At 40.2% G+C, this 15625-nt stretch overlaps 1 protein-coding gene across 5 annotated transcripts in view; it reads right to left on the reverse strand.

The window, feature by feature from the left end:
• Positions 1-3032: 3032 nt before the first annotated feature.
• Positions 3033-15625, reverse strand: part of LOC134211903 (protein outspread) — a 760849-nt gene continuing 748256 nt past the window's right edge. For 4 of the 5 annotated variants that reach the window (XM_062689284.1, XM_062689283.1, XM_062689282.1 and 1 more), the window contains one exon: positions 3033-4350. In XM_062689284.1, the coding sequence (XP_062545268.1) occupies positions 3947-4350 (404 nt within the window). In that variant the 3' untranslated portion in view covers positions 3033-3946. The remainder of the gene's footprint in view (positions 4351-15625) is intronic. The other variant, XM_062689285.1, reaches the window with a different exon arrangement.

Below are 15625 nucleotides of genomic sequence, written 5' to 3' on the forward strand. Positions count from 1 at the left end.
CCATGGCTTGTGAAGGCGATAAACCGTAAACGCGATGGGCTTTCGGCCTTCGAGGTGGCGTTGGAACAGCTGGACGCTATCATCGACTTTGCGTCATCGAAGCATAATATCAGTAAGGACCTCAAGAGGAGCTTGCTGAAACTTCGAAAGTCGATGTTGGACGCCAAGTTGGAGAGGGCGGTCGGGACGGCCAAGTCTAAACCCGTGAAATCCGTGGAGTCGAGGTCTATCCAGACTGATGCCCAAGGATTCGCGACTCGGGCAAGGTCGAATCGACCGAGGGCGTGCCAGCGAAGACGATGGTGCCAAAGTCTACCCAGACTGAGGCTCAAGTATTCGCTGGCAAGAGCAAGAGGAAACCGAAGACGCCAAGGGCCGAAACGAAGGCCCAGGCGAATGAGGGTAGCAAGAAGTCTAGGGTAGGCGCCAATCGCTCCAGGAGCGATGACCTAGTCATCACGGCGGACGAGGCCAAGTACTCGGACGTCTTGAAGGCGATGAGGAGTGACGTCAAGCTCGGTGAACTCGGCGCCGACGTACCCGGATGGGCGAGATGATCCTCGAGCTGAAGCGGGGCGTCTCGCAAAAGGGCGCCGCCTACAAGAAGTTGGCGGAGGAAGTCCTAGGCGAGACGGTCAAGGTGAGGGCACTCACGACGGAGGTGAATATAAGGGTTAACGACCTGGACGAGATCACCGAAGTCGAAGAGCTCGTCACGGCACTGCGGCGACAGTGTGAAGCAGAGACGCCCACCGCAGCCGTTTGGCTACGGAAAGGTCCGGCAGGGACACAGGTAGCATTGGTTCGGCTATCTGCAGCGGATGCCTCCAAGGTAGTCAAGTTAGGGAGCGTCAAGGTGGGATGGTCGGTGTGCCCTGTAGGCATATACGAGCAACCCGAAGTTTGCTTCAAGTGCCTGGAACCGGGGCACAAGCAATGGGACTGTAAAGGCCCTGACAGAAGCAATCTCTGCCGACGCTGCGGATTGGAGGGACATAAGGCACAATGTTGCACGAACCCTCCAAATTGTTTGATTTGTTCCAGCAAAGCTGTGAACAGCAAGTACCCCATGGGGGGTTCGATGTGCCCGGCGTTTAAGCGTGCTGCAAAATCACAGTGCAGTTAACGCAGCTGGCTTGCTCGGCATCGCCCGAGTGTTTGGTGTGCGCAGGTTTAGAGGAAACGGCCGAACACGTGTTGTTTGTGTGCCCACGTTTTCGTGCAATGCGTGACCACATGCCTGCCACATGTGGTCTGGACACTACCCCGGACGACCTAGTTCGGAGGATGTGTCGGCTTCATGGGTCATACCGGTGGTCATGCCCTGTGGTCGAACTCGATCCTTTAATCGAACAAGTGGCCGCGCGAAGAACAACATGGTATCGTCGTTTTCGCGGCGTCGGTCAACCGGGCGGGTTCCGAACCCGAGGACGGAAAGGGGTCCTCGTCAAGGGTGGGGCAGGCTTAGGTACCGCGTCGGCAAGTCCCTCTGTGTGTTGCCGAATAGACCTTATCGCAGAGAGGTCAATTTGGGGTGCACGCGGCATCATCATTCTTGATACCAGTCGTACAGAGGGGAGCAGGCGCGAAGTCGACCCTTCCCACCTTCCGAGGACATAGGGCGTGGTAAGGCAACCTGGAAAGCCGGCAATGCGCTGGAATGATACCATGGTGTTCTTCTAAAAAAGCCAGTCACCATGTTCGATGCTGCAAGGACACGCAGTTAACCTCGAGGGTGCGTCGTGCACCCCTTTGAAGCATTACTTTCTGGTTGTACCGAAGGGACTATGGGCTTGGTGGCAATGGAAACGGTTTAGCGGGTCGGGGATGTAGTCCTGCCTCCCTCGTTTGTTGTTGGAGGTGGTCCCTAACCCCGCACTTCCTGGACAACCCAGGATGTCTGTTGAGCAGATTCCCCCTCCATTGCTGAAGAAAAAAAAACAGCTTACTGCTATTCGACTAATTGAAGATGCACTAGTTGACTGCCATGTCGAGTCGTTTAGTCCTATTTGCTTCTTAATTGAGTCCGGAGCCGACGTGATCGTTATCGGTGGCCCATACAACGCGTTCAATTATGCAGTGATTTCGCCCATTTACAAATGATAAGTCATCCAGATAACTAATAACTCTGAGCATATGGTTTCAAGACATCCATGGCGGTATATCACGTTTTCAGAGTGCTGGTTGAAGTAGCTGGAGGCTCCAAAACTACAATGTCAGCTGAATTTTTCATCGTTGAAGAGAATCCTCTTGGGAGATCAACCGAAAATGAAATACGAGTTTTGAAAGTAATTTTAAAAGTTAATAGTTGTGAGGATTCCATTTCTACGGAGGTCCTCCCGAAAACATTGGGAGTAAAAAGAAATTTAGTATTGCTGAGACGGTTCCTCCTGAGAAAAGCTTATTATAATGTTCGCACCGCTTATCGAAAAAAGGGGCAAGGAAGATTAGATGAAATGGAGGCTAAAGGAATCATATCTATAAGAAATTCAAACGGCACATAAGTGAATAAGCGGAATGTCTTCTGTACCGAACCTTAAACATGATTTTCGTTTGTCGAATATGCGGCCTGTGAAGTTTTCTTTTCGAAGGGGAGGCGAAGGGAGATGTGGGATATGTGTTACTCGGCTGGTCATTCCGCTGGGGCTTCGAACGGAATTCCATAGACAGGTCACACAGAAGAGCGAAAACAATATTCAACAGTGATGAGTGAACCGGACAAAAGCTGGCTACTCAGTGGAAAGTTACGAACACGCTGGCTGCACACAGTGGAATCGAACCTAAGGACCTTAAATAAATGGTCGGGGTAACTGGAGGAACATAATGCAAGACCGACGATTATGGAGCTCTACAATACGCCAGGCATAGGTGTATCGACGCTGTAGTCAACCAGGTATCCATGTAGTTATGAGTGTATTGTCTTGTCTCGCGTAGCGTCTCTTATGAGGTTCGTGTCGTTTTTACAAGATACTGAATACGTAGCTCTTGTTATGAAGAAGAAAAGTGATATTAAATAAAAAGGCGATACTGCATCATTTTGACAAAAAACATGCACATTTTTATTGCTGATTGATAAAAAATAAAGTCAACAGAACCACAAAGGGGAGGGGAAGACTGCGTGTAAAATGTTTTCGATACTTACTAATAGTACCATCGAAAACAAAGATCCTTCGACGTAACCCGACGTAGGTGTGATAGACTGCTCTACACCAGGGTGGTAAAATCAATTGAATTAAATAATGTTCTAAAGCTATAAAAGTATGCACTAAGATCTGGCTGTCTGCTCAACAGTACGGTGTCTAATTTCGCATTTTAGTTTCCTATATCCAAATGAGCAGAAATAGTTTATAAAATTGGTGTAAGACGGGTGTGAACACTTGATTCGGCTTCTAATACTAGAACAGGGTGTGTAAGCTTACTTGTTAGCAAATATGGTTTCACCAAACACTCTTTCCATTGTCAAAAGATTAGGACAAGCTGTTCGGGATCGGGTTCAGCTTTACATTTACGCTTAAAGTCTATGATGAATTTTTTACTATATGTGTTAGGGGTTTCTATACATAGTTAACTGTACATGAAAAATAATAATAATTGTGAATCAATTTAAGATTGAATTTTTCGTAACAATAAGCAGTAATGTACAGAAGGGTTTGGTAATATTTAAATTAGTCTGCGTGCACAAATAACTGGTGGGAGCAAACAGGAAGCTGCTGGGTATTGTACAAGTAATTGAATTAGGTTCATGGTGTCAATATCCAAATGAAAACGGTTTATAAGGTCTTAATTCATTAGCAATGCAACTCGAAAGCAGTGCATCATTTTGGCGTAGGTGACTGATTCAATCGTAAGCTGATCCATCTTGTTTGTGTCAATAACAATAATGATTGTTGTTTAATGCAGCTGCTTGCGTGATTAGGTTGTTCGTGATTTTAGCAAAGCTTTTATTTTAGATTTCCAATTCGAATCGATGAATTTGTTCAACGTCCTTCTCATTCAAGGGAAGGGGCGAACTCATCTTATTTGCTGGCTTAAGCTCGGTTAGACATTCGTTATCATTATTATTATTAGTTCTGCTGGTGCAACTTTTGCTACTACTGCTACTACTACTGCTGCTGCCCGGCGATGCATTGCTTGTCGAGGCGGCGATTAAGCCAGTGTTGGCTGGCGATGAGGAGATGCTGGCGGTGCTGGTGCTGGTGATGGGTCGTGCAGAACCTCCATTGAGGAGGCTTATGTTTAAGTGTTTGGAATTTAGAACTTTGGTTCGGTTATTACTGCTCGTAAGGTTTACCGAGTCGAGCCCGGTTGACGTGGATGTGGGGAAAACTGTAGATACGCCTAGTTTGGCTCCTGAAAGTAGATAAAAACAAGTTAGTTATATTCTCATACGTTATTGGGACGGACACATAGATAGACCCAAGGAAACTATTCGTAGAAAATTAAAGTGAAACGAAATATATTTACAAATACAATCTCAAGAACCAAATGGATCAATGAATTTATCAACAGCAGAAAAAACAAACATTTTTCAAGGGAAACCATTGTTCATTTGCACTTTGTAGAACAAAGAAAGAAAAAGCAGACTTTTTTTGTGCGTCGTGTAAATATAACAGTAGGGGTAGGGGCAGTAGGGACAATATGAACCACCCTTAATTTGAGCCGTATTGATAAGTTTTATCATGTAAAAGTTATATGATCTTTAAGAGAATGCTCCACATGTGCCTCAACATGAAAACCACATTAAAATTTAATTCAAACATGAAAAAACACTTAAAAATGTAAATTTTCGCTGCATAGGCAGAATTATTATAAGAAGAGTATAATAAAAGTTTTGTCACAAAATTGATTAAAATACAGGTCAAAAATGCATCTCAATCAAAAGATTTATTATAATTGAATATTGTGCACACATGTTTGCACTGATACAAATCTGAATTTATCATAAAACTTATGTTTTTAAAAACCACACTCTATGGGGCAATATGGGCATACCTGCACAGAGCAAGATATTAAGCCTTTGTATGCTAACAAGTTCAAATTTCAGTTGCCAAATACAAGAATAGGGGCAGTAGGGGCAATATGATCATACGGGGCAATATGAGCCACACTCATTTTGAGCTTATTGACAAGTTTTATCATGTAAAAGTTATATGATCTTTAGGAGAATGCTCCACATATGCCTCAACATGAAAAACGGATTAAAATTCAATTTGAACATGAAAATACACTTGAAAATGTAAATTTTCGCGGCACAGGCAAAATTATTATAAGATTTGATGTTTATAAATCAGGTTTTGACACAAAACTGATTAAAACACAGGCCCAAAAAGCATCACAATCAAAAGATCTATTATAATTGAATTTTGTGCATACATGTTTGTATTGATACAAATCTGAATTTATCATGATTTTTTTCCAAAACTAGTCTCTACGGGGCAATATGGGCATACCTGTACAGAGCAAGATATCAGGCGTTAATTTGCGAACAAGTTCAAATTTCAGTTGCCAAATACAAGAATATTATCATCTATGTAAGATTCAATACGGAAAAATTACAACACCGCATTACTGCGATCGGAACAGAAAAAATTACCAATTGATCAATTGAAATATGGCTGTTCAACCGGTGAAGAGTGGCAAATCGGTTCGGTCCGCTGTTGTGCGGTTTATTAATTCTATTTGGTATGGAATACTCTAAACTATTGTAGGAATATCATATTCTTCCATATCACCACACTTTCCTCTCCTAAAAAAAACGTTTTGGATGGGTTTGCCCCAAATGGTGGCTCATATTGCCCCGTACAGTCGGGAACACACATTGAAATCAATACATTTCCAAAACTGTATTCCAACAATTTTTAACCCTTGTGTGGCCGGCTGGGTACCCGGGTACCTTTTTGGAATTCAATTCGCGATATCTAAATGAATTTTCATAGTAGGAGGTTGAAACTCTGTCATATCCACAATAATGGCGGCCAAAATCGATTGTACGGGTTAACTGAAATTTTGATTCAGGAGGGGTGGAGGGAGGGGTTCCGACATTTTTTTACCCTTTAAATGGCCGGCAGGGTACCCGGGTACCCACGAAACTAAAATGCTTATATCTTAGGCAATTTTTAACCGTTTTTAACTGTTTTGGGCTCTTTCGCTTCAGAATTTAGTCCTTTATCATGCTGTTTTAGGATGGGACCGGTCCGGACCCTCGGATCACCGGGAAATCCGGATTTCTAGGGACATGTCCCCTATAGATTATACTGATCGTGGATTTCGATAGGTAAATAGCAATATGGGTATCAAACTTCTTGATATTTCATCAGCAGGTTGATTTTTATTGATTTGGGTCCATCAGACGTGTAGATCTTCAATTGGCCATTCCAGAACAGGTTCCTCGAGGGGTCATAGGTGGCCATGGACACTTTTCAAGGGAACATCATCAATATGGGTATCAAAATTCTTGAAATTATTTCTAACGTGTGTTCTTGACAAGTTGAGTCCGGAGTGGCCATTTTGGAACAAGTTTTCCGGGCGGGGAGTGGAGGGGGGGGGGGGGTGTTTGGTCAAGGTAAACATTTTTCAATGGAACCTCAACAATATGGGCATCAAACTTCTTGAAATTGCCTCAGCAGTGTTTTTCTGATTGTTTTAGAGCCACCAGACGTGCTGACTTTATAGTTTCCATTGCAGAACAGGTCCCCGTAGGGCGTTCAGTGGCCATACATATTTTTCAATATAAATAAATATAAATAAAAAAATAGAAAGCTGCAGTTTTTTTAATCCATGTGTTGAGAGCCAAATCATTGCAAGGACCACACTTTGACACCAGAAGGCAACTAAGTGGACCACCAAAAGCTCCGAAACATCCGGAGAAGTTGCCGATTCTGAAAGTATTGTGAGAGTAAAATCATTGCATGACCAACGCATTGACCACCATTGTTCATCTGGCGCTGAATGTCCGGAACACCCATAGTAATAACAAATTCTTGAAAATCGTCCTAGAATACAGTGGTTTGTTATGAATGTGAGAGCAAAACTCCGCTAAATGGTCCTCCGGGAACTCCGGAACATTCTGAAAAAAGGGCCAATTTTTAAATTCATTCTCATAAACCGTACTGTTTCACAAAACTATTTATGCATCAAAATGAGAGCAATATCATTTCAAGAACCACACGTTGACCCCGGGAGGCCACTAAGTGGTGCTCCAGAAGCTCCGGAATAGCCGAAAAGGTAATCAATTCTAGAAAACTCGCCCTAGAAAGCTGCGACTTTTTTGTATACAAAAACAACTATAGTTGTGTGCGATCAAAATCAATTCGAGGATCATTCATTGATACCGTGTGCCCGTTAGGTGAGCATCTGGAAGCTTCGGAACTTTCGAAGATGTGCCAATTTTTAAGTCGTCCTAAAAAGTTGTGAGTTTTTAGAATTTTTTTTAGTTTTTAGTTTTTTAATCGCTTGTTGAGAAATGTGAGAGCATAATTGATGCAATTCAAACGGATAGCCACAATACATCCAATAATGCTGCGACTTTCAATAAATCGTTCGTTCATTTCAAGTGGTGGAATAAAATAGGATAGTTCGAAATCGCCTTATGACAAGTGAAGACACTCCACTAGAAGCTCTAAACAACCTTTGACTGACGTATTGTAGAGCTCCATAATTGTCAATCTTGGGTGATGTTCCTCCAGTTTGAATAAACGTTTAGGGCTCCCAGGTCCGATTCCACCGCGTGCAGCAGCCACGAAGTCGCTGGCCTCTATCCGGATCTCTGGTGAATATTGTTTTTGCTATTCTTTCTTCCGACATTCGCACTAAGTCTGCGCCACAATTTTTTTCTAATTTCCCATCGAGAATTGTACGTAGCACTTTTCGCTCGAAAACCCCAAAAGCTTTCCAGTCCACCTCTTTTTATATCCTAACGAATCAGAGCAAATTTCGTTTCCAATATTCGACGAAGCCCCTATTCACAGCAGCAATACGTCTTTTCACTTCACAGGAAACGTCATTGTCACATGTCATGTGTTCGAAGATAAACAAATTCTTCAACATACATACATACAACATACAACAGACATACGCAAGACTTAATTTCATGAAGTTTGATACCCATATTGTTGATGTTCCATTGAACAATGTTCATGGCCACCTATGACCCCACGAGGAACCTGTTCTGGAATGGCCAATCGAAAATCTGCACTTCTGATGGACCCAAATCGATAAGAATCAATCTACTGATGAAATATCTAGAAGTTTGATACCCGTATAGCTGATTAGATATCGAAATCCGCGATCAGTATCGTTTATGCAGGACATGTTCCTGGAAATCCGGATTTTCCAGGAATCGAATTGACCGGATCGGTTCATCTTGGTAACATCTTTATAGAAGAGAAAATTCTGAATCGAATAAGCCCAAAATTGTTGAAATCGATTGAAAATTTCCAGAGATATAAGCATTTTAGTTTCGTGGGTACCCGGGTACCCTGCCGGCCTGTTAAGGGTGTTTTTTTTAAACGCATTTTTCACCATTCATCAACGTAATATGAAAGGTAAAAGTCAACTACATTTGCATGATGATTTTTAGAGCTTTTCAGCGCTTTTAGGAACGATTTCCTTAGGTGGCCCATATTGCCCCGATCACCCCAACCTATTGTCCAAAAAAGTTTTGGTTAATCGTGTCGCTATACTAATGGGAATTTGTGAAATACGTTAGCTAACATAGTGTGATTGTTATCCGTTCATCTGATGTGCGAAGATAGGTAAGTTCATTCAGAAGATCCTATATTGGGTATAAGAAAAAAAAAAATCTTGAACGCCTGCCTGCTTAAGTCGATCAAACATGGCTGCTAAAAAAACATCTCAAAGCGATTTTTCACGCAAGTGTTGCACGTTTATCAGTTGAAAAAGTGCAGGAATCTAGCGTAGTGTAACTAAAATGTGCTCGATACACTTTTCTAAAGCAGCGCACAGTGGGGAAAAAAGGATCCGCAACGCGAAAGAATTCTGTATCTCAGCTCGGAGTGGAACGAATTTGAAAACCAATACAATTTCTCAAGTAAAAATTGCTGTAGAATCGATTGGAGATGGTTATAGTGGAGATATCAAGTTCATTTAACCCCAGTTTCCCTCTTTTTGAAGATTATACCTCAATACGGCACGGCACGGCAAAACATAATATGACCTATTTTACCCCGTTTTCCCTTAGTTTTTAGAATTATTGATAAATTATTTGCTCGGAGCGCTCAAAGACAAAGAAATTGGACTCTTCTTATGTAAAATTTTCTGTACAATCAAGAGAAAGCGGATACATGCCCCGCACGGCACTGTAAATGATGGAATGAGTCAGTTCACCCTAATTTCCTCCTTTAGATGATTTTTTCATCAATATCAACACTCGGAGCACCGGGAAATTGGCAAAGAAAAGCTAGTTCGATGTGAAATCTGGAGAAGAATCCAATGCAGGTGATTTTATGGACCGCACGGCACGGCAGAACATGATGTGACCTATTTTACCCCATTTTCCCTTAGTTTTTAGAATTACTTATAAATATATTTGCTCGAAGCGCCAAGATCAACAAAAGTGAACTAATCTAATTAATCTGTACAATCAAGAGAAAGTGTATTCATGCACTGAACTGTGAATGATGGAATGGCTCATTTTACCCAAATTTCCGCCTTTTGATGATTATTCATCAATATCTACACTCGAAGCACATAAAAATTGGTAAAGAAATGCTAGTTCGATGCAAAACTTCCAGGAAAATCGAATGGAGGTGGTTTCACGAACCGGACGGCACGGTAAAACATGATATGACCTATTTTAGCCCATTTTCCCTTAGTTTTTAGAATTATTGATAAATATCTTTGCTCGTAGCGCGCCAAGATCAACCAAATTGGACTAATCTTATGTAAAATTTTCTGTACAATCAAGAGAAAGTAGATTCATGCACCGCACGGCACTGGAAATGATGAAATGACGCATTTTAACTTGGATTTCGCTATTATTATTTTTAGTGATCTCGTTAAGTTATTATTATCATTTTTAAAAATTATTTATGTAGGTATATCTTTGGGCGGAGTATGTTCGAAACAACTGGAGCACATTTTATCATACGACCTATCATCCACATATTCTATTGCTACCATGTAAGCATATCTATCCCATGTTTATTTTCAACGTATTTAGTTTTTCTCGACTAATTCAAAACGTATCGATGATGATTGATTAGTGTGTACTGATTTCCTCGGTATCCTAGCTCGGTATGAAAACTTTCAATCCTGAAAATTTATTTGTTCATTGAACGCAAAATAATCTTGTAGGTCTGGTAAGTGTGAGAAGTTTCAAAAACGACATGGGACAAATATGCTTTAGACAGCAGCCAAGATTTCCTCATTTCACAATTAATGAATATCATCGCAGCGCATCTTGTTTCAAAACAGTATAAGCAGACATTAATCATCTCCCGCCTATTTTATACTCGATTGCGGAGAGTCTCGAAAACCCGTTATCGAAAAAAGTGTTATCGCTAAATGATTGATTTATTTGCGTGATGAGCCAATATTTTATTTTATGTCAATATTAGCTCCGGTAACCCAAAGCAAATCTTTTTGCTTGTAAATTTTTTGAAGGATTTATCTTAATATTGATGGTCCTTAAAGGGTTTAAAAAAAGTTCCTAAATATTCCTTCACATATTATATGCTGCATAGAAACAGTTTTCATTAAAAAACCGTGTGAGAGTCAGAACATCTGGTGAGACATCCGATTCGTTCGTGACGTTAGATGGATTTAAGCAAGGCGAAGCGATTTCTTTTTTTTTTTTTTTTTTTTTTTTTAACTAAATTTATTTGCTAATTATCTAATACATGCATTCATCTCTTAGACTAGGTGTTCCGTGTTTTCTTAACACTATCATCCTTATTTGCTATGTTACTTTTTAGTTATTATTAATACATTTCAATTGCCTCTGGCAGAATTTTTCCTCTGGTTGAATTGAACCATGTAGGAATTACAATCTTTTCAACTTAAACTAAACTTAACCTATTTTATACTAAGGATACAGGAGCTAATCGTTGCAATAGAAGATTGCAACGATTTTTGTCTAAAATTGAAATTATTTTGTTGGACATTTGTTGCAATGTCTCAATATTAGAAATTCTATGAAGTTCATTGGTACTATACCACGGAGGCAACTTCAGAATCATTTTCAAAATTTTATTTTGAATCCTCTGGAGTGCCTTCTTTCTGGTATTGCAGCAACTAGTCCATATTGGCACAGCATACAACATGGCAGGTCTAAAAATTTGTTTGTAAATCAAAAGTTTGTTCTTAAGACAAAGTTTTGATTTTCTGTTTATAAGTGGATATAGACACTTAATATATTTGTTACATTTGGCTTGAAGGCCTTCAATGTGATTTTTAAAAGTTAATTTAAAAGTTAAATTAAAAGTCCTAAATATTTAGCTTCGCTAGACCAATTAATTGGAACCCCATTCATAGTGACAATATGTCTGCTAGAAGGTTTCAAATAAGAAGCTCTCGGCTTATGTGGGAAAATTATAAGCTGAGTTTTGGAAGCATTCGGGGAAATTTTCCATTTTTGCAAGTAAGTGGAGGAAATATCCAAACTTTTTGCAATCTAATACAAATGACACGAAGGCTTCGCCCTTTGGCTGAGAGACCTGTGTCATCAGCAAAAAAAAAGATTTTTGACACCCTGGTGGTAAATCAGGTAAGTCAGAAGTAAAATGTTATACAATATGGGCCCCAGTATGCTGCCTTGGGGACACCAGCCCTTACAGGTAATCTATCAGATTTAGAATTCTGGTAGTTTACCTGCAGTAAGCGATCTGATAAATAATTTTGGATCAGTTTAATGATGTACAGAGGAAAATTAAAATTCATCAATTTTACAATCAAACCTTCATGCCAAACACTGTCAAATGCTTTCTCTATATCAAGAAGAGCAATTCCAGTCGAATATCCTTCAGATTTGTTGAGCCGAATAAAATTCGTTACTCTTAATAACTGATGGGTGGTTGAATGCCCATGGCGAAAACCAAATTGTTCATCAGCAAAAATAGAATTGTCATTAATATGAACCATCATTCTATTTAAAATAATCTTTTCAAACAGTTTGCTTATTGAAGAAAGCAAACTGATTGGGCGATAACTAGAAGCCTCAGCTGGATTTTTGTCCGGCTTCAAAATTGGAACAACTTTGGCGTTTTTCCATTTATCTGGGAAGTATGCCAATTGAAAACATTTGTTAAATAAATTAACCAAAAAGGATAAAGAGCTCTCAGGAAGTTTTTTGATAAGTATGTAGAAAATACCATCATCACCCGGGGCTTTCATATTTTTAAATTTTCTAGTAATAGATCTCACTTCATCCAAATTAGTTCCCAACGAAGGGTCAAAAATATTCTCTTGATTGAGAATGTCTTCGAAGCTCCGTGTAACCTGATCCTCAATTGGACTAGTGAGACCTAGACTAAAATTATGGGCACTCTCAAACTGCTGAGCAAGTTTTTGAGCCTTTTCGCCATTTGTTAATAAAATTTTATTTCCCTCTTTAAGCGCTGGAATTGGCTTTTGAGGTTTTTTTTAAAGAATTTTCGTTAATTTCCAAAAAGGTTTCGAACTGGGATCCAACTTCGAGACATTATTCTCAAAGTTGGTATTTCTCAGAATAGCGGAACGTTATTTAATTTCATTTTGCAAATCTTGCCAAATAACTTTCAACGCGGGATCGCGAGTTCTTTGGTATTGCCTTCTTCTCACATTTTTAAGACGGATCAGTAGCTGAAGATCGTCGTCAATAATAATGGAGTTGAATTTAGTTTCACATTTAGGAATTGCAATGCCTCTGGCTTCGACAATTAAATTAGTCAAAGATACGAGAGCATTATCAATATCACTTTTGGTATCGAGAGGAATATCAACATCAAAATTCCTATCGACATACGTTTTATATAAATCCCAATCAGCTCTATGATAATTAAAAGTAGAGCTGATTGGATTATAAATGGCTTCTTGTGAGATTTCAAATGTCACAGGAAGATGATCAGAGTCAAAGTCAGCATGAGTTACCAATTGGCCACACAGCTGACTTGAATCCGTTAAAACTAAATCAATTGTAGAAGGATTTCGACTGGAAGAAAAACAAGTTGGTCCATTGGGATATTGAATAGTATAATATCCTGCAGAACAATCTTCAAATAAAATTTTACCATTGGAATTGCTTTGAGCATTATTCCATGAACGGTGTTTGGCATTGAAGTCACCAATTACGAAGAATTTTGATTTGTTGCGAGTCAGAATTTGAAGATCAGCTTTCAACAAATTCTTTTGCTGCCCATTGCATTGAAAAGGCAAGTAGGCTGCAATGAAGGAAAATTGTCCAAAATTTGTTTCAACAGAAACTCCCAAGGTTTCAAAAACTTTGGTTTCAAATGAAGAAAATAATTTATGTTTGATACGTCTATTAATGACAATGGCGACCCCACCACAGGCGCTGTCAAGACGATCATTTCTGTAGATAAAATAGTTTGGATCTCTTTTAATGGAGAGTCCTGGTTTTAAATACGTTTCAGTTATAATGACAATATGCACATTATGAACTGAAAGGAAGTTGAATAATTCATCTTCCTTACCCTTTAGAAAGCGGGCATTCCAATTTAGAACTTTCACACAATTATTTGGATCCATTGAAACGAAGTCCGATAACAATTTTTTGTGTGTACTTTATACCAACCTGAACAGCTTCAGGAATGGTATTTGCTTTGAACATTGCATCAATCATGTGATGCAATTGTTCAGTTAAAAAATCAAAATCGAGAGCAGTCATGCTACCTGAATCGGCAACATGACCGTTATTTTCCGTTGGGACATGGGTATAAACCTCATTTTGAGAAGAGAAATTTTGTCTACCAGCAGCGATGTTTGCATACGTAGGTACATTCGAAAAATTGAATTTACTGAAGTGCTTGCTACCCGTTGACGAGCGGCAAAATTTGTTTGTGAATTGTGGTGGGTATGAATTGCTCGACCGGTAACCGGTTTCGAAATTTGAGCGTTTGAAAAATTTCTACCCGTCGAATCTGGGATCCGATTGGAATTTCCGTCATCAATTTTGCACGGGAATTCAAAACTTTTTGCGTGAAGGGCATTCCCAGAAATTGGATTTATGATTGCCCCCACAATTTGCACATTTAAATTTATTGGAATCTTCTCTCACAGGACATGCGTCCTTGGCGTGAGAGGTTCCACCACAAATCATGCATTTAGCATCCATGTGACAATGTTTGGTTCCATGACCCCACTTTTGGCACTTACGGCACTGGGTGGGGTTTTGGAAATTTTCCCCCAGGCCTGCGGAAATGTTCCCATGTAACACGGACATGAGACATAATACAGGCCTTTTCCAAACTTTTCATATTATTTAGTTCACTTTTGTTAAAATGAACTAAATAAAATTCTTGAGAAATGCCCCTCTGGGAAGAACCAGAGTGGGATTTCTTTTTCATCTTAATTACTTGGACTGGTGAAAATCCAAGTAATTGAGAAATTTCAATTTTAATCTCATCCAGTGATTTGTCATCACTGGGGAGACCTTTCAAGACGACTTTGAACAATCGCTCAGTTTTGTCGTCGTATGTGAAGAATTTATGGCGCTTCTCAGTTAAATACTGAAGAAGACGTTTGCGATCGTCAAAGGATCCCGGCAAAACGCGGCAGTCACCCTTCCTAGCAATCTGAAATGAAACCTTGATCCCCTGAAGGTTACTCAAAATCTCATTCCTAAAGCCAGAAAACTCGGCAACAGATACCACAATCGGCGGAATCCTTTGCTTTTTCGCATGAATCGAATCACCTGGGCTAGATTCGATTTGCTCAATATCATCATTAATCAAATCGAACTGATTGCTCAGTTCGATAGGAGACCGACATTAGAGTTTGAAGGAATATCTGAATTCTCCAGCTTCCTTCTATTTTTCCGCGCTTTGGCAGGACGGTCTTGAAACCTTGTTTCTTTGAAGGAAGTGGAGAATTCAAAGACTCCTTCCTCTTGTTTTTATTAATACTCATTGCTGAGCGTGGAGACGTGACCTTCTAAGAGGTTTTTTCCCAGAACGGTGTCCCTGCAGGATTACCACCGCTTGTCGGAATTTTACTTCCGCAAACGGGTCCAACGTAAAACGAAGGCACGGGTCCTTGCAAAGATCGTAACGGGATCAGTGGGTACAAATAGCGCTAAGAAGCACCGTTAAAATTAAAATAGCTTCGGGTAGTATTAAAAACTTCCTTCCGCAAAGAGAGAAAGAACCGCACAGCACGAAAGCACGATGCGGTCTGCGAAGCGATTTCTAATCTGCTATTCAACATAGCTCTGGAAGGTGCAATTCAAAGATCTGGTGTGCAAACAAACGGAACCATCATCAACAAGTCTTACATGCTCCTTGGTTTTGCGGATGACGTCGTCGGTGTAGATCGCTAAACAGAACCTTTTGATGCAACGACAGAGCTGAAAGCCTCGAAAGAATCTTGGCATTTTCGAAAGTAACCAGAGGAAAATAATGTACAATGAAAGGTTGTCAATGTACTGCTCTTGAACCAAGTTAGGCTTGGA

The sequence above is a fragment of the Armigeres subalbatus genome, chromosome 2 (assembly GCF_024139115.2).
Source record: "Armigeres subalbatus isolate Guangzhou_Male chromosome 2, GZ_Asu_2, whole genome shotgun sequence".
NCBI classification, from domain to species: Eukaryota; Metazoa; Arthropoda; class Insecta; order Diptera; family Culicidae; genus Armigeres; species Armigeres subalbatus.